The 18,062-nt window shown below is 55.6% G+C and overlaps 1 protein-coding gene across 1 annotated transcript; it reads left to right on the top strand.

The window, feature by feature from the left end:
- The first annotated feature begins 1,356 nt into the window (after positions 1–1,356).
- Positions 1,357–16,181, top strand: PLA2G4F (phospholipase A2 group IVF). Its single transcript, XM_068549929.1, has 20 exons — positions 1,357–1,467; positions 2,839–2,911; positions 3,512–3,648; positions 3,753–3,881; positions 4,315–4,355; positions 4,595–4,637; positions 5,113–5,179; positions 7,049–7,218; positions 7,307–7,420; positions 7,620–7,657; positions 7,844–7,979; positions 9,622–9,758; positions 10,013–10,235; positions 11,147–11,261; positions 11,456–11,593; positions 11,706–11,813; positions 12,852–13,046; positions 13,315–13,481; positions 14,024–14,210; positions 14,488–16,181. Exons 1-20 carry the CDS (start codon positions 1,357–1,359, stop codon positions 14,706–14,708), a joined length of 2,550 nt encoding a protein of 849 aa, XP_068406030.1. The 3' UTR covers positions 14,709–16,181.
- The last annotated feature ends 1,881 nt before the right edge of the window (positions 16,182–18,062 follow it).

Raw genomic sequence — 18,062 nt, 5'->3', positions numbered from 1 at the left:
AGCACTCTAATCAGTCAGGGGCCCTGGCTCTGCCCCCAGCTAGCTCCGTGCCCCTCCCTCAGGCTCCCCTGCTGTGGCTCCGTGGGCCTCCACATTGTGCATACAGGTCACTAAGAGGGTGGAACTCTGGCATTTCTGAGATCCCAGCACAGGTCTTGGCCTCATGCTCCGAATTAAGCAGAAACAGGCCCTCTCCCTTGGGACCTGGCCAACAGCAGTTCTGGGAATTTCTGGTCTGAACTTGCCTGCAGAATTCATTTCAGAGTTGAATCACCTCATTTTGGAATGTCATCTTTTCAGTCTCCCAACTCGGGCACTGGGGAGGAGAATGGAGATGACTGGGTCTTGGTTGAGGAAAAGAAATGTATCTCCCAACAGCTCACTTCCCTAGAGATCCTTTCTTCCAGAAACTGTGCCTGTCTTGGCCACCTAGGTGGCTGCGGTCTGCAGGAAAGGGAGCATCACACACCATCTGCAGCCTAAGGCTCACGATGGTCAAAGGGGACCCTCTAAAGCCTTTATCTCTGGTAGCTTAAGGACAGGCAGGCCGGTTTTTACCTGCCCTTATCGATACCACCTGACCATATCCCTACTTCTGTTCCTGGACCATCCAGGTATTTCCACGGATTCAGGAAGGGATCCTGGTTAGAAGCCACAGCGGGGAGTCACGAGTCTGAATTTCTTCAGGATACGGTTGGGCCCTCCTCACCTTTGGACCAGGGCCTAGCGCAGTGTCTGGCACACAGCAGCCTCTCAGTGTTTGGGGAACAAATGAGAGAGGCCCTGAGGGATTAGAAACACCTTTGAGTCCAGATGAAACACTGTGGGGAACCAGAGATTTCCATGTTTCTGCTTAAGAGCTGTGGGGAAGGTGGGACTTGAAAGGTGTTAGTTTGAGTCTCTTCTGATAGCTGGGGGAACCTAGGCCCCTGATGCAGCACTTTCTGGCTCTGCTGTTCCCTGGACCACCTGTGTCTGCATCATCTAAAAGGCTTGTTGGAAGCACGAACACCTGGGTTCTAGCCACACCCTCTAAATCAAATCGTCTGGGGAGTAAGGCTCAGGCATCTATTTTCCATAAGCAGCCCCATGATAACCAGGGGCTAGGTTTGGGAACCAGAGTGCCAGTTCCTCAGCCTCTCTGAGAGGGTCTAAAGTCCCTCCTGCTAGAGGACACGGGGCTCCAGTCACTTCCTGGAGCTCGTCAAACCCCACCTCCAGCCCCAGCTGTGAGTCCTCAGCAGAGCAGCCTGCTCCACCCTCCCCACTCCAGCTACCTGTCAGACCTGAGCCAGCAGCCAGGGCAGCCAGAGGAGCGCAGGCAGGGCTTCCTGCCGGGAGCTGGGCTGCCGGGCCATGCTCTGGGCGCTCTGGCCCAGGTGGCTGACAGGCCAGATGCTGCCCCTCGTGGGTGCAGTGTTGCTGCAGAAGAGACAGAAGAGGGAACCTCAGCGGAGCCGGTGGCGGGTAAAGTACCTGATCTCCCCTGGGGGTGTGGACAGGAGGAGTCCTGGGCGCACAGCACCCTGTGGAGACTGGGGCCAGCCCTGGGAATGCATTTTGATCTGGGCCAGGACCGATTTGCTCCAGGTTACCTGGTAGAGCTTAGAGAGCTTGGCCAAATAATAATAATCTTGAAGTTAATCACCCCCGGTTAGGAAATGGAAGCCATGTGACAATTGCAGCTGATTGGCTTTTGCCCAGTAGGCCATAGCCTGGCTGTAGAATGGGGGTTGCGGGTTGAGGGAGTGGGGGGAATGAGGCACTCGCTGGGATCTGGAGGAGATAGTCTCACTCCCAGGAAGCTGCCGTCTACTGTTATCTCTCCTGAGCCCAAGCTGCCATCTCCTTAGCGACTCCTCAGACCAGTACCAGCTGGGTGACTCTTGGTTTCCCTTTACCTGCCCGCTCCCTCTTGGGCTGTCTTCCAGCCTTCGTCAGGAGCTAGTGGGTGGGGTCCATCACAGTTTTCTCTTTTTTTTTTTTTAAAAACCTGGTCATTTTAATTTATTAATTAATTTATTTATTTTTGGCTGTGTTGGGTCTTCGTTTCTGTGCGAGGGCTTTCTCCAGTTGCGGCAAGCGGGGGCCACTCTTCATCGCGGTGCGCGGGCCTCTCACTATTGCGGCCTCTCTTGTTGCGGAGCACAGGCTCCAGACGCGCAGGCTCAGTAGTTGTGGCTCACGGGCCTAGCTGCTCCGCGGCATGTGGGATCTTCCCAGACCAGGGCTCGAACCCGTGTCCCCTGCATTAGCAGGCAGACTCTCAACCACTGCACCACCAGGGAAGCCCCACAGTTTTCTCTTTTGATACTTAATCTTCTTAAGCACATCACTCCAGCTCTCACTTCGACTCTCAAGCTACAGCCCCAGCCCTGTAGTCAGGGGGGCTGCACCTTCGTGGTGCATAATAAACATAATTAGTAAAAATGGCTACATGTATTAAGCACTTATGCCCGGCAGTTTGTACGACTTCTCATTTAAAACTCGCTACAACCCTGTGAGATTATCATCATACCCCCCACTTTAGAGACGGAGAAACTAAAGCACAGGGAAATCAAGTCTCTTGCCCAAGGCCATTTAGCTAGTCCACAGTGCAGCTTAGATTTCATCCCAGCCTGAATGATTCCAAGGTCAGGTTCATCACCAACACACTCAGCTCCCAGCGCTTGCTCTGTCGAGGCCTCCTGGGTCCCTGGCACAGTGACGTCAGTGACCCTGGGCCAGGTTGCCACTCTGCGATGGGACAAGGGAAGCCCTAGGTGGGCACCGCGGCAGGGAGGTCAGGCCTCACACCCGGCTTCCTGGAACTGAGTCCCCGGAGTTCTGTCCTTTCAGCGGGAGACACACCCATACTATGACCTCCAGGTGAAGGTGCTGAGGGCCAAAAATATCCGGGGCGCAGACCTGTGTGAGTGACCCCCAATTTCATGCTTTCTCCCTTCCTTCCCTGGGGCCTCCCCAGAGCTCAGCAGGGGCTGGCCTGAAGCGTGCATGTGTATTTAGAGTGGAGCGGATGGAGGGCTCTCTGGTGAGGGAGCCCGGGCCACAGCCCGGGGCAGGCTGCGGGAGTTGGAGGGGAAGGCAGTGTGCAGACCACCACCTCCTCCCTGAGGCTGGCTCGTGGAGGTTGCCAGCCTGGGTGAGCGTGTGAGGCCTGCTGCTGCCACAAGTTACCGTCTGCTCTCTAGGGGTTTCCACGCCAGTGCTCACACTGGGCGGGAGCTTGTTTCCTGAATCAGGCCCTTTCTGGGAATTACTCAATGGTCTGTGCTGTCACATGACGTTTTGAATTGGCTGCAGCAGGATTTCCATTCAGTTGAATAGGAGGTGTAACTGGTGGAGATGGAGTCAAGGACATGGGCTCTCCCGCATCTCCCCACCCCACCCTGCTATGCGGGCAGCCTCCTCTCTCTCCTCTGCCCCTTCCCGTCCAGCCCCAGTCTCCTCCGGGCAACCTTTCCAGCCATAAGAGCTAGAGGCTGAGGAACCCTCCCCATCCCGCCTACAGTGTCCAAAGCCGACTGCTACGTGCAGCTGTGCCTGCACACAGCGTCCCCCAGCCCCGCCCAGACAAGGGTGGTAGCCAACTGCCGGGACCCCGAATGGAACGAAACCTTCCACTACCGGCTCCACGGCGCCGTGAAGGTGAGGGTCGGCGAGGGGCTGGTGCTGCGGAGGGAGGGGGCTCCTCCCAGGTGCCTGCCCTCCGCCCTGCCTCAGGCCAACCCTGCCTCCTGCCCTGCCCCCAGAACGTCCTGGAACTCACCCTCTATGACAAGGACGTCCTGGACAATGACCAGCTCTCCCAGCTGCTGTTTGACCTGAGGAGCCTCAAGCCCCACCAACCGCACAGACACACCTTCTCACTCAGCCACCAGGTGAGCGGTTCTGCCTGCGCCAGCAACGAGCCCAGTCCCGGGAGAAGAGGCCCCGGCACAGGGGGCTCCCGATCAGCACAGGCCCAGCCTCCAAGACAGACCCTCCTCCACCCTGCAGCAGTGACCCCACAGAGCTTTCCCACAAGCACTCCTTCCCTGAGGGAAGCCAACACGTGGGCTCCTTGAAGGCAGGGGCTTTGTGTGTCTCGGTCACTGCTGAATCCTCAGTGTCTAGAAGAGCGCCTGTCCACAGCCTTGAACAGATGGAGCTCCTTGTGGCGGTGTCGCTACCCTGTCCTGTGCCCACGAGCAGCCACAACATCAGTCTGGCCTTCTAGTCGCTGGAGCTGAGTAGAACCGGGGGTGGGAGGGGAAGGTAATGAGGCTCTGGGACCTCTTTGAAAACTGGTGCTCCCTTGCTCCCTCCATGTAGGATTCACAAGAGCTGCAGGTGGAATTTGTTTTGGAGGACAGGTGAGTCCAGGTGGAGCCTGTACCCTCCCATTTACTCTGAGACCCACCCAAAGCTCCCAGCTGTCAGTCACCAGGTCCTGCATTGGCCTGGCCTGAGAGGGGAGGTCCTGGCCTTGATGCCCACCCCTAACCCCAAACCTGCCGTGCTCCCAGGCTCTTCCAGCTGCTTTGGTTACATTATTATAGTAATAGCCATCTTGAGGGATTCAGGCGTCCCATGAGCCCCTCATCCTTTGTAGCCAGGTGCCGGCGTCTGAAGTCATCACCAATGGGGTCCTGGTGGTGAGTAGGGGTGGCCAGCTGGGGGCTGCCCAGGGCTGGGGGGCAGGGGATTGGGGAGTCCACGACTGAGCCCATCATGCCCACTTGCCTGAAGGACACTCAACCCCTCCTCAGAGGGGAGATGTTCTGTGGAGGCACCTCCAGGGACAAGGGGGTCCCTTGCCTCCCACCTGATGGAATAGCCCAGAAGCCAGGCTTTCCACCTGTGCACAGCACACTGCTCACCTGGCTTCTGAGTCTGCCAAGGATCCACCGTCAGGGCCCCTCATCTCCTCCCCCTTTCCCACCAGGGACCACTTCCTCTGAGTCCTGGGAGGGGGGCTGTGACAGAAGACCCCTGCTCGTAAGGCACAGGCCCTGGGAAGGATGTTAGCTCGACCCTGCCCCAGATACCCTTCCCTCCCTCCATCCTGGTTCAGGCCCTGTGCAGGGCCCTGTGGACTGTCTGGCTCCCACAGGCCTCTGCTTTCCTCAGGCTCAGCCCTGTCTGAGAATCCAGGGCACCCTCAGTGGAGATGGGACAGCCCCACATCAAGAGTATGGTGAGTCCGGTCAGTGGCCTTGGGTCTTGCCTTCTCTCCTGGGGGATTGGGGGCTGCTGGTTTCAAGAAGATGGGTCTGGGGCAGGAAGTTCTTAATTTTTCACTGCTGAAAGCTGACCAAGGATGACATGGATTGCCTCCAGAAGCAGTAAATTTCTGTCCCTGGAAGTATTCCAGGCACAGAGGCTGTATCGGTTCAACTACTGCTGTACAAAAGACACCTACAAAATCTCAGTGGCAGACACATCTGGTGGTCAGCTGGGGCATGGCTGATCTAGGCTGGGCTTGGCGGAGTGACCTGGCTCTGCTCCCATGTCCCTCATCCACCTCCTGTGACCAGCGGACAAGCCTGGGCATGTTCTTAAGACACTGGCAGAGGTGCAAGAGCGCATGGCCAGATGAGCAAGTGCTTTTCGAGCCTTTGGTCACATCACAGCCCTCACTAACATTTTGTTAGCCAAAACAAGCACAAGGCTGACTCTAAGTTGGAGGGCAAGTAATATAGCCAGCCTCTTTAGTGAGAGGAACCAAGGCCACATGGCAAACAGTGAGAACTCCAGAAGTGAAGAACTGGGGCCATCGCAGACTGCCACTGAAGACAGCCACTCGGGAGGGGTTCCAGCTTTGGGAGGGGAGCGGAGGCTGCGTGACAGCTTTGGGAGTCTGAGCCAACGGGCTGAGTCGTGCCCAGGTAACATGGTGCACTTACTGTGAGTCAGTCACTGGCCTAAGCATTTTACAGTGTTTTATCTTTTAATCCTCATAACAGCCTCGTAACATAGGTACAGTCATTATCCTCCTTTAATTCATGAGACCGAGGCTCAGAGAAGAAACTTTGTTAAGGTCACACAGCCAGTAAGCGGTAGAGCCAGTTCCAGGCCCAGGTCTGTGACACCCGGGGCCCGTCTGCTCTCCCCGCCACAGCTTCTGTTGTTTCTGACTGTGAACAGCCCTTATCAATCTCAGTCTGTAAACCATGATGTGAGAGAAGGATCACTTTCCTTATTTTCTCTAATTCCCTCCCACCCCTGGTCATGTCAAGTCCCCAGGTCTCATTTAGTGCTAAGGAGGGCATGTAGGGAGAGGGATTCCATTTGGACGTCAGTTCCTGAGGCGTTAGGGGCTCTTTCGTGGGTCTGTCTGGGGTCCCCTCTTCCCGGGTGTCATGTGTAGCCATTTCTCTCTGGGGTTTTGCCTGCTCTCCAGAAAGCTGCAGGAACAGGGCAGGCCCCCCTGCTCCTGGGCCCACAGGCCTCTCTCTGCCTCCCCCCAGCTGGCCTCACCTAGCCGGCGCTGGCTCTCCTCCGCTTCCCCAAGCCTACCCTCTCTGTGCCACGAACCCACTTCTTCCTTTTACATCCCCTGCAAACCCTCTATGTTCTCCCAAGGGCTTATGCTTTGGAAACAACGTGCAGCCTGTTTGCTTTCTCTCTGGCCACAAACCTCCCCCAGGGCAATGAGCATGGGGCTTGAATGGAGCAAGAGAGGGGGAACTACCAGTTGAAAACTGGTAATTAATGTAATAATATACGATTGTTATAATATGGTAATTATGGAATTATATTTTATATACTTTATATAATAATCTCAAAATCCTCAGCCCTATAAGCTCCGGACAGGGGCCCTTCCCTGAGCGCTGTGTGTGCCGCCCCATCCCAGGCTCCCAGTTCTGACCAGAGCAGGTTATAGGACCCCGAGTGTCCTTCACGATGTCTGTAGGGCCCATTGCCAGAGAGTGAGCAGGGCGATGAGCTGGCACTTCCAAGGGGAAGGAAAGGGGAGCTGCTGCTCGGCGTGCCACCGTCACGGGCCACACACATCCCACTCTCACCCTCACACCTGGCACTCACCTAGGCCCTCTGCTCCCAGGCTCCAGGCAGATTCGGCTGGCAGTGCCCGGGGCCCACGAGAAGCCCCAGCTCTTGCCCCTGCAGCCTCCCCTGCAGGCAGACCTCCCCGCCACATTTACCTTCCACGCGAACCCAGTGCTCAGCTCCAGGCTGGAGGTGGAGCTGAGAGAGAAGCTCACGGTCCTGCAGGTGAGTGACGGAGCCTGGGAAGGGGCAGACGACAGAATCCATCCGGCCTGGATGAGGCCCCTTTCCCTGGGTGTTTTCTTCTCTGCAGAACGGCCCAAGTGCTGAGCTGGAGGTCCAGACCAGCAAGCTGGGCGAGGGGGGCATCCTGCTCTCCGCTCTGGCCCTCGGTCAGGAGCAGCAGCATGTCGTGGCCCTGGGGGAGGTAAGGCTCTGTCTGGGTGCCTGAGGGGCCCCTGCCCGCTCTGTGACCCCCACAAAAGGTCTGGGGGAGGGGGCCCGCGAGGGGGTCAAGATCAGGCCAGTCATGGTGTCCACACCTGGGCCGTAATTACCAGAGCAACCGGGGCTGCAAATGCAAGTCCCACTCAGTGCGCTCAGGGATGGGCTGCTGTCTCTTCCAGGGCCAGGAGGTGGCTATGAGTGTGAAGGCAGAAGTGAGGTGAGCGGTGCGGAGACTCTTCTGCTTATGGCTCGGCGGGCGTTGGGGGTGACTGGGTCCCGTGGGATCTTTCTGGGAGATTCCACGGAGTGTGCATCTGTCTGCTCCCGTGAAAATGGGTTTGGCCGGAGGCTCTCCTCCACTGAACAGTCACCCAGTACCCCACCCCCACCCCCTCTGAGGCAGCTCTGGGGACCTGGACCTGCGTCTTGGCTTTGACCTCTGTGACGGGGAACAGGAGTTTCTGGATAAGAGGAAGCACGTCGTGTCCAAGGCCCTCCAGCAGGTGCTGGGATTGAGCCAGGCTCCCGACAGTAACCAGGTATGGAATGGAGGAGCCAGACACCAGAGTTGCTGGGACCAAATCCAACCTCTTCCTTGAGAGGACTGTGTGTCTAAGAGGTAACAGGAAGCATTGAGGAAGTGTGGGGACCAGAGGAAGAAGGGGGCAGGCCCGTGTGCCTGAGCTGATGGGCACACTCGGGAGAGTCAGGACCCCATATGAACGAGGGCTGAATGGCCCCAGCCAAGGGAGGTGTATTAGTCTGCTCAGGCTGCCATAACAGAACGCCACAGACTGGGTGGCTCAAACAACAGACACTTATTTTCTCACGTGGAGGCTGGAAGTTCAAGATCAAGGTGCCATCAGGGTTGGTATCTGACGAGACCTCTTCCTGACTTGTAGACGGCCACCTTCTTGTTGTGTCCTCACACGAACTTTCCTCTGTGCACGTGCAGGGGTTTGTGGGAATCTCTCTCTCTCTTCCTCTTCTTACAAGGACACCAGTCCTATGGGACTGAGGCCCCACCCTTATGACCTCACATAACCTATATTACCTCCGTATAGGCCCTTTCTCCAAAGCGAGTCACATGGGGGCTTCCACATATGAATTTGGGAAGGGCACAATTCAGTCCATAACAGGACAAAGGGATTGGGAAGTGGAGGCAGGAGGAAAGGCTGTGCTGAGGGGGAGACCTGTGGTAAATCAGGAACAGGCTGGTGGCTTCCTTCTGGCTGCAAATGTACAAGGAGACCTAGCCTGTGCCCAGTGCTGACAAGCTGAGCAAGGCTACTGCTCATCTGGTAATGCCTGCTCTGTGCCCCATCTCCGCTCTGTGGGTGGAGGGTAGAGAGGGCACAGACCTGCCTTCAGGGAGCTCTGTCTCCTCCAGAGCTCTGGAGGGACAGTGACCTTGCGGGGCAGTGGCCAGGGAGCATTTTTTTCAGGACAGGGGAAGAAAGGAAGCACAGGGAAAGGGACCGGAAGTCTGGGGTGGAATGAACCAAACCTTCGTAGAAAAGCTGAGCAGCCCAAAAGCTTCTAGTCTGATCCCACCAGGCACCTCTGATCCTGAAGAGACATCTGGGGACCTCCCATGTCTGGGGCAGGTCAGGCTGCCTGCTGGTCTTTGTCACTTCAGTTCTGTGGTTCTCAGCTGGGAGCAATCTCATCCCACCACCCACCTAGGGGACATTTGTCACTGTCTAGAGACACTGCCACAACTAGGGGAGGGGAGAGGGATGCTACTGGCATCTGCCGGGTGAAGGCCAGGAATGCTGCCAAACGTCCTATAACACACAGGACAGTTCCTCACAGTAAAGAATTATCTGGTCCAAAATTACCAACAGTGCCAAGGTTGAGAAACCCTGCTTTAGCTGTTTTGAGTGAATCCAAAATACCTCCCAGGTACATACTTTCCTGATATAATGTTAAGAGCCATCTCTGAGGTTATACTGCTTCAGTCTGACAGCCTATTACTTACTGATGGTATGATTGTGGGCACATTATCTAACCGTCCTGTGCCTCAGTTTCCTCACCTGTAAAGTGGGGATGCCATTGGGTTTCTTTGAAGATTGAAAGAGATAATACAAGTTGGGCTCTTAGACCAACATCTGATATGCTAAGCAATAATATATGAACAATAGTGGGGGTAGATGTTATCATGATTATTATTGTGCCCAGGTGCCTGTAGTGGCTGTGCTGGCTTCGGGAGGTGGAACCCGAGCCATGTCTTCCCTCTACGGCAGCCTGGCCGGGCTACAGGAGCTCGGCGTCCTGGACACTGTGACCTATCTGAGCGGAGTCTCTGGGTCCACCTGGTAAGTGAGGTGGGGCAGGGCAAAAAAAAGGAGAGCCCTGAAGAGGCAGAGGTATGACCTGGTGATCTGGTGGGGAGGGGCAGGGATCCAAAGGGGTCAGGAAGGGCAGGAAGGGACTGAGTGCCCAGGGCCCTCTGAGTGGGTGGTGCAGGCCAGTGGGTGCAAGGGATGGGGGAGGAGGGGTGACTCAGAGACACCTGTATCCCCGTCTCCCCTTACTGTGCTCCCACGCTCCTAATTCCCTCCATGCCCAGGTGCATCTCCACACTCTACAAGGACCCAGCCTGGTCCCAGGTGGCCTTGCAGGGCCCTATTGAGCGTGCCCAGGCTCGGGTCTGCAGCAGTAAGATGGGGGCAATGTCCATGGAACGCCTGCAGTACTATGCCCAGGAACTGGGGATCCGGGAAAGCAGTGGCCACAGCGCTTCCCTCATCGACCTCTGGGGGCTTCTCGTTGAATATTTCCTATACCAGGAGGTAAGAGAAGAGCAGGTAATAGATGAACGTGGCTCCTGTCCACCCTGCCCCACCAGCACTTAGTTCTGCCTTACCCACTAGGCTACGATCTGAGCTTTGCAAAGCTATCCTTTAGGTCTGAGCTCCCTGGGGGCAAGGGGTGGGATCTCTGGGTGGCCTGACACGCTTCATCTCACCTTGGCTCTAGCCCCTGGGAGGGAGAGGCTGGTCTGCTGTTCTCAGGTCTGTCTGCATATTAGAATCACCCGTACAGCTTTCCAAAAACACCATGCCTAAGTCTCACTTCCAGAGATACTGGTTTTGGTTGGTGAGGGGTCGAGCCCTAGCTCAAGTGTGCTTTGAAAGTGTCCCAAATGATTCTAACCTCCTGCTGAGGCAGAATGCCACTCCAGCCTGATGGCCAAGCAGGCATGATGCACGCCACCTGGTGGCTTCTCCTAGAACTGCAGGCCCAGCATGCATCGGGAGATGAGGTTAGAGCTGAGCAAGGTTCTCAGCCCTGGGGGCCTGCGGGGCCTGGCCCACTGGTGTGTGGCTATCTGTTATGAATGTGATGTCTAAGAAAAGAATACATGTTTTCTAGTGATTCACTTTTTCAAAGAAAGTAGATTTGATTTTCAGTTATTCCTTTAAAAATGTCACTTGACTCCCTTGAGTTCTGATAGGCTTTCTTGAATGGGAAGGAAGGGGGGAGGGTGTTCCCAAAGCCCCTGGAATTGCACGAACCCCATGTGGCCTCACCTCTGCTGCAGCCCAAAGCCTGTCCCTTAGGGAGCTGTCTCTAGAGCCCTGGCCTTAGCAACCAAAGTCTCGTGGGCACGCCACACCTGCAGGGTGCCGAGCCTCAGGCCACGGGGATGGGGAAAGGGAACTCCCCAAAGGCCAAGTGGACTCCCTTCTTTCCTGACCAGGAAAATCCTGCCAAGCTGTCTGACCAGCAGGAGGCGGTCAGCCAGGGCCAGAACCCTTACCCCATCTACGCCAGTGTCAACGTCCGCGGCAACATCAGTGGGGAAGACTTTGCAGGTGCCCGGGTGTGGGGACCTAGGAAGCAGGTGGGAGCAATGGTCGGTGTGAGGATGTAGAGGCCAGGGCTGTCAGGGTGGGAGCCTTGGAGCACAGTGGGCTTGCTGCCTCCTGCTCAGGCGCAAGGGCTCGGGGGGAGCGTGGGGTCCTGGTGGGAAGCCCCTGGTGACATTCCCTTCTCTTTGCACCCCCAGAGTGGTGCGAGTTCACCCCCCACGAGGTCGGCTTACCCAAGTATGGCGCTTATGTTCCCACTGAGCTCTTTAGCTCAGAGTTCTTCATGGGGCGACTGCTGCAGCTCCGCCCCGAGCCCCGGATTTGCTACCTGCAGGGTGAGTCTAGGCCGGAGGGCTGGGGACATGGGGACAGGGCAGGCGCCGGGCCCTGAGTTGGTGGCGCCGGTGGAGGACTTGTGAGGGCCGGGGGCTTTGCCTTTCTCCTTAGGTATATGGGGCAGCGCCTTTGCAGCCAGCCTGGATGAGGTCTTCCTGAAGACTGCCGGCTCGGGCCTCGGCTTCCTCCAGAGGTGCAGAAGCAGTGTAAACATCACAGGTGAGGGCAGAGAGCCTGCTCCCCCAAACCTCCCCCCACTCCCCGCCAGCCCCCACAATACCTCCTTCCAGCAACAGTACCCTGGCAGAGGCATGAGGAAAGAGGGAGGGGCAGTGAAGGACTTGGATGTCCTATTCGGTTCAGAGAAATATTGAGAAAATGACTTCTAGCTTAGGGTCTCTGGATGCCCAGAGGTCTACAGAGAGGCTAAGGGGTGGGGAGCCCATGTCAGAAAACGTAGTGGGAGTTGTGAGTGCTCCGTGATAAACCTGTGCCTTTAATTCTCCTCTTGGGCTCCCATTAGATCAACTCAGCCCAGGACCACTGGGTATCTGGTTGACACTCTGTCCCCCCACCTCAGAGCTCCCCTTCAGTCCGCTCCTTAAATGACCCATGAGCTCCCTGCTGTGTAGAATACCTTTCCCACTTTTCTTCACTGGGTAACTTTTGCTCAGTTCTTAAAGTTCAGCACAGACATCATTTTGTCAGGGGGCGTCTCTGTTCCAGTCCATCCCTCCAGGCTGATCGAGGGTCTGACCACCAAGGTTCCCTAGAACCGTAGGCACATCCCATGTTGTCCTTACCCCGGGACACTGTCACCATTTATTACCTCTTTAGATTCTCCCCTAAGTAGGCGGTGAGCCCTGGAGGGCCAGGGTCAGGCCCTGTTCACCTCTGCATCCCCGTGCCCAGCACAGTGGCTGCCACAGCACGTGGTAACTGTTCAGTGGGTGTTTAATGGGTGAAATTCTGATTGGAAGTTGCATATGCAACTTTAAGGGTAAGTGATGTTGTTTAATACATGCAATGTCAACTTTCAACTTTTTTAATATGTGCATGTCAACTTTCAAAACGTGGGGAACATGAAAGAAAAAGTCATTTAAAAGGGGTTCGGGGAAGCAGTGGTCAGAGACCCGGGAGGCGGGGTGGGGAAGGAGGAGAGACATGGGGAGGAGAGAGAAGGGCTCCCCTGAGATGTGAGGACCGCTGGACAAAGGAGGGCTTCTCACGGTATTTCACCGTCCCACCCCCACCTAGACGACTGCCAGAAGCTCCAGCTGCACGACCCAGAGAGGCTGCAAACCAGGCTCTTCACCCTCCAAGGGCCCTTCTCCCAGGCTGTGCTGGGCATATTCACCTACCGCTTTACCTCAGCCCAGAACTCGAACTTCACCAAGGGCCTCTGCCTGCACAAGGACTATGTGTCTGACAGGGAGTTTTTGGCCTGGAAAGGTGGGTGCTGCTCTGGGCGGGGTCCCGCCTGTTGCCTGTGCCTCTGGCTCCCTGGGGCCAGTGCTGCTTTTTGACCTGGGGGCTGGGGGGGCTCCTGCTGCCCAGGGGCTAGTGGGGGAAGGACTGTGATGATCGTGCTGGAAGGCAGGCCGGGGGCTGTGGTGGGAGACCCCGTGGCTGTAGGGAGAGGAGAGCTCTCAACAGAGGGGCATTCCCAGTGCGAAGAGAAGAGGGCTGCTGGAGAGAGCAAGCATTTGTCTCTGTGCAGATTCGCACCCGGATGCCTTCCCCAACCAGCTCACTCCCATGCGGGACTGTCTGTACCTGGTGGACGGAGGCTTTGCCATCAACTCTCCGTTCCCGCTGAGCCTGCAGCCGCAGAGAGCCGTGGACCTCATTCTGTCCTTCGACTACTCCCTGGACGCCCCTTTTGAGGTACGGTGCGGGGTTGGGGGTCCTTGCTAAGGCAGACTAGCTGGGTGTTGGGGGATCGCCCTTCGAGAAGGGCCTGGGTGCTGAGCTGTGGGCAGGCACCTTGTGAACACCGCTAGCAGCATTGGTCTCCCCAGCTGGAAGAGGAGGATTGCTGAGGTGATGGGGGAGCGTGGGATTCAGGAGAGGAGGCCAAAGGGAGTCCTCAGGAGCCTTTATCCCGGTGAAGAGAAGACCCCTGTTCTGGACCCTGCTGTTCCTGATAGGATTCCTTGCTCCTATCTGGGCCTGGGTTCAGGTTTGCTGTCCCTTTGTTACTATGGTAACAACAGAGCCTTCAGGGTCCCTCCAGGGAGTCTCTATCAGCGGCTCCCTCAAGGCTTGTGGGGTGACGGACAGGTTGCACACCCGGATGCGGGTTCTCTTCTTGCTGCCTGTAGTCACTCGGCTACTGGGAGACAGGGCTGGCGTTGAAGCCTGGGCCAGCGTGAGTCCAGGGCGCCTCAGGCAGGGCCGGAAGCTCACAGGGCCGGGTGTCTGCCCAGGTCTTACAGATGACAGGGAAGTACTGCCTGGACCGAGGCATCTCCTTCCCCAGCACTGAGGTGCCCCCTGAGGACTTGAAGGACCCCCGTGAATGCTACCTGTTTGCCAAGGCCGAGGACCTGCGCTCACCCATCGTGCTGCACTTCCCCCTGGTCAACCGTACCTTCCGCACACACCTGGCCCCAGGTGAGGGGAAGGTCTGGGTCTGGCCCACGGAGCCCCGGGGTGGTGATGGGGTGCTGGACCCAGGACCGTGTACCTCCTGGAGGCCCCCAGCTGACCACTGCTTCCTGGACTCAGCATGCACACTGGCCCGGCTCCTGCCGGTGGGCGAGAGAGCTGAGATGTGGCCCCAAGCAGAGCCCACAGACCAGCCAGATGCTCTAGGGAAGGGGCGCTTCTGGACTGGCAGCTCCTAGCCACAGAGTGCCCTAGCCCGGCCTCTCTCCCCGTCCCGCTGCAGGTGTGGAACGACAAACGGATGAGGAGAAAGCCTGCGGGGACTTTGTCATCAGTGGGCCAGACACCCCCTATGGCATGATGAACTTCACCTACGAGCCCCAGGAGTTTGAGCGGCTGGTGGCCCTGAGTCGATACAACGTTCTGAACAACGTGGAGACTGTGCGGCAGGCCCTCCGGCTGGCTCTGGACCAGCGACAGGCTAGGGGCAGGGCTGGAGGCTGACCCGGCTGGAGTCGGGGGACTGGGACAGAGGAGGGACTGTGGGCGCCGGACCAGGGCTTGGTAGAGGGAGGGGTGGTGGACCCTGTGGGATGATATCCCCTCTTGGCTGGGCTCCAGCTGGTGGGTCCCCCTGCTAATTACTCATCTTTGCTCTTTAAACTTGGGTCACATTCTCTTATCAGGGGTACAGCTGCCACCTCGTGCAAATAGTCTCACCCTTCCCAGAAGCTAAATGGGTGTGTCTAGAGGGCGTATCCATTTATCAGGGGCAGAGTGAACGTGAACCTGCGTGTGTGTACGTGTTCCTAGTGGGGACCTGTCAGCTGCCAGGGATGGGCAGAGGTAGAGGAAGCCTGGCTGGGAACTCAGAGGCCCGGGTTCCTGCCTTTTTCACAGATGTACCCGCGCGACCTGGGGGATCTGTTTATCATTTCTCTGACCCACCCGGGACCTTCCAAATATCTGGAGCCTCTCCAGCATGGGCAGATTTTAGGTGTGTGGAAAGGAGATCCACCCAGACTGGGCTTAGTGTGGAGGTCTTCAGGCCCTCTCCCTCTGGCTAGGGCCTCTTCGACCTCTTCTCACCCAAACCCCACCCAGCGCTGAGCCGCCTGGGGCCCTTCAGTGGCCCGGCTGCCATACTCACTACTCACTCGACACTCCCCTCTGCCAGGAGTGCTCCCTTTGGCTACAGCCCCTCCCTCAATCTCTCTCTCTGTCTCTCTCTCTCTCTGTGTCTCTCTCTCTGTCTCTCTCTCTCTCTCTCTCTCTCTCACACACACACACACACACACACACACACATGCATGCTCTCCAGGGCCAAAGTCACAATTCCTCTTCTAATCAGGGAACTTATGTGACAAAGCCTCACCCATCCTGACTCTGGGAAGAAGGCCCTAGTTCTGGTTCCCAGCTGGGAGGAAGGTGTCTAGATCCCAGCCTGTGCCCCCAGCCTGGCCTGGGACCCCAGGCCTCCAGCTGGACATGAACCGGGCGGGCTGTGGGAGCTGGGCCTCAAAAGGGCCAGTGCTTTTGGCTGGCATGGGGTCGGGGTAGCTTGGTTCTCTCATGCCTGCTCACTGGGGACAATTGCTCTTGAGATAGGCTATCTGGCTAGCTGGTGTTTACACTTCTTTTATGACTCTTTATCCTTTGACCTGCTGTCTTCCTTTTGGGTTTATCTTTCTTTTTGTTGGAGTGCAAAATTGAATAGTTCTATAGTGGAGGATCTGTGGAATGTAAAACTTCTGAGTCCTGATATGTCTGGAATTGTCTTTTCTTGCCCTGACTTATAATAGTCTGGATTAGGGTAGAATTCTTGGTTCAGGCTTACATCTACTCAGATTTTAATGCCTCTTTGCATTGCATATTGCCAATGGGCAGCCTGATGTCAGCTGAATTCTCATCCCATTGTAGGTAATTTATCTTTACCTAATTTTTAGGGTTTTCTCTTTGTCTTCGATTTTCAAAAGTTTCACTATGATTTTTCTAAAGTGGGAACTTAAAAAAAATCAGTGACCTCTTTCGATTTTGAGATTCATGTCTTTTTGAAGCTCTAAGAAATTATCTACCAATTGTATCAAAACACTACTCTTCTTCATTCTCTCTTTCTGGATTCCTATTTAATGGATAGTGAAATGTATGAATTGATCCTCTGTATCCCTAAACTTTCCTTTTACACATTCTATTTTTTTCATTTGTGCTGCATTCTGGGGATTTTCTTTGCATGATATTTTTGTTCACAAATATATACTCCACCTGTGTCCAGCCTGCTTCTCTATCCATCTTTTGGGGGTTTTTGTTTAACTTTTGACTGTCACATTTCCCTGTTTAAGTTCCCTAATAGGATCTTCCAAAACTACTTGTTTTCATTGCATGGAAATGCTTCACCACTTCCCTCAGATGGTGTTAATATGTGCATTTCATGGTATTTTCCTGATTGTTACGTGAACAGTTTCCTTGCGGTAGGTTCTTTGTTGCCTCTCCTTCATGGACTTTGCCTTCTTTATATATTTGGTAATTCTTGATTGTCATCTCATGTCTGAGAGGGTTGTGTACAAGCTCTGGGCTGTGACGGCTCCTGGTCAGGTCACTGGCCATGCAATGGCTTGGTGACCTTCAGGTGGCAGTGTGGGACTTGGGGAGGAGGCCTAAGGGATGCAGTTCCAGAGAACTTCAGAGCCTTGAAGTGATGTTATGAATTTATTAATCTATATTTATATCTGATGGGTTTGGTGCTGCGGGGGGTAAGTAAAATATTACAAAGGAGAATTCCAGATTCAAGATGAAAGACAGAGGACAGGCTGAGATCACTTCCCAGCATTTAAAATTAAGTAACAATTTTCAGTTACACAGTAAATTTTCTGAATTTGTCTTTTTAAGAAATAACTTAGGTTAAATCAGCAACTGCATATCATAAATAATAGAACAAGTTAGGTATCATTGTCCCATAACATTCCATTAACAATATCTGAGATTTTTGATCACCAATATATTTTTTTAGTCCCCAAATGCACCATCAGTCAGAACTGGGGTCCACTCTTCCGCGGGACAAGTTGACTCTGACACTTGCAAGGGTAAGGAGTCTCTTGGTTTGAGAGCTGCTGGCCTCACTATGGCTCTCAGAGGCCACTTACAGGGAGCCATGAGGGTGAAATGAGACAAGGTGTGTGACACGCTGAGCACAGTGGCTGGCATGCTGCGTGCTCTCAGTACTTGCTGGTTGCTCTTTTCTAAGGGGTGTTGATGGCTCTGAGCTGCAGAGAAGTGACCTCTTGGCGGGTCCTAAATGATTTGGTCCTCATCGCTCCCCGCGTCCTGCCAGGTACATTCAGAGCAACCTGGCTCAGACCTGGGCTTGTTGCTGCCACCTTGCTGGGGGTAGGGCTGGCTGGTGATGCTGGCCAGAGTGACCTGTCCCTAGGCCTCAACCCTCCCCTAGGCCAGGGGAAGGACCTGGCCTTCTGGGGACATTTGACAGGACTCACTCCTTGTCTTTGCTCCATGAATCTTCCCCTTCTCCCTCCTTCCTCCTGGCCTGGGAGGAGGTGGTCCATCTTCCTGTGTCCCTGTGTGCACGTGTGTGTGCTCTTTTTTTTATTAGCTGTACCAGAGGTTTCTGGTGGTGCTGGCTGACATCCAAGAGGTGAGGAAAAAGCCCTCAGTGTGGGAGCCACCCAGAGGGTGGAGCCCTGATCTCCTAACAGATGCTTGCCTTGCTAAGCTGCGCAGATTTAAGGCCCATCCCTGTGGGATTGTCACTGCCACCACCCAGGGAGCAGGGGCGGGAGGGGAGGGGCAGAGTGAGCCAGTAGCCGAAAGCAGGTCTTCCCAGCCAGTGGCTGCTGTTCTCTG

Source organism: Eschrichtius robustus, chromosome 1 (genome assembly GCF_028021215.1).
Source record: "Eschrichtius robustus isolate mEscRob2 chromosome 1, mEscRob2.pri, whole genome shotgun sequence".
NCBI lineage: Eukaryota > Metazoa > Chordata > Mammalia > Artiodactyla > Eschrichtiidae > Eschrichtius > Eschrichtius robustus.
This window is presented reverse-complemented; position numbering and strand designations above follow the sequence as displayed.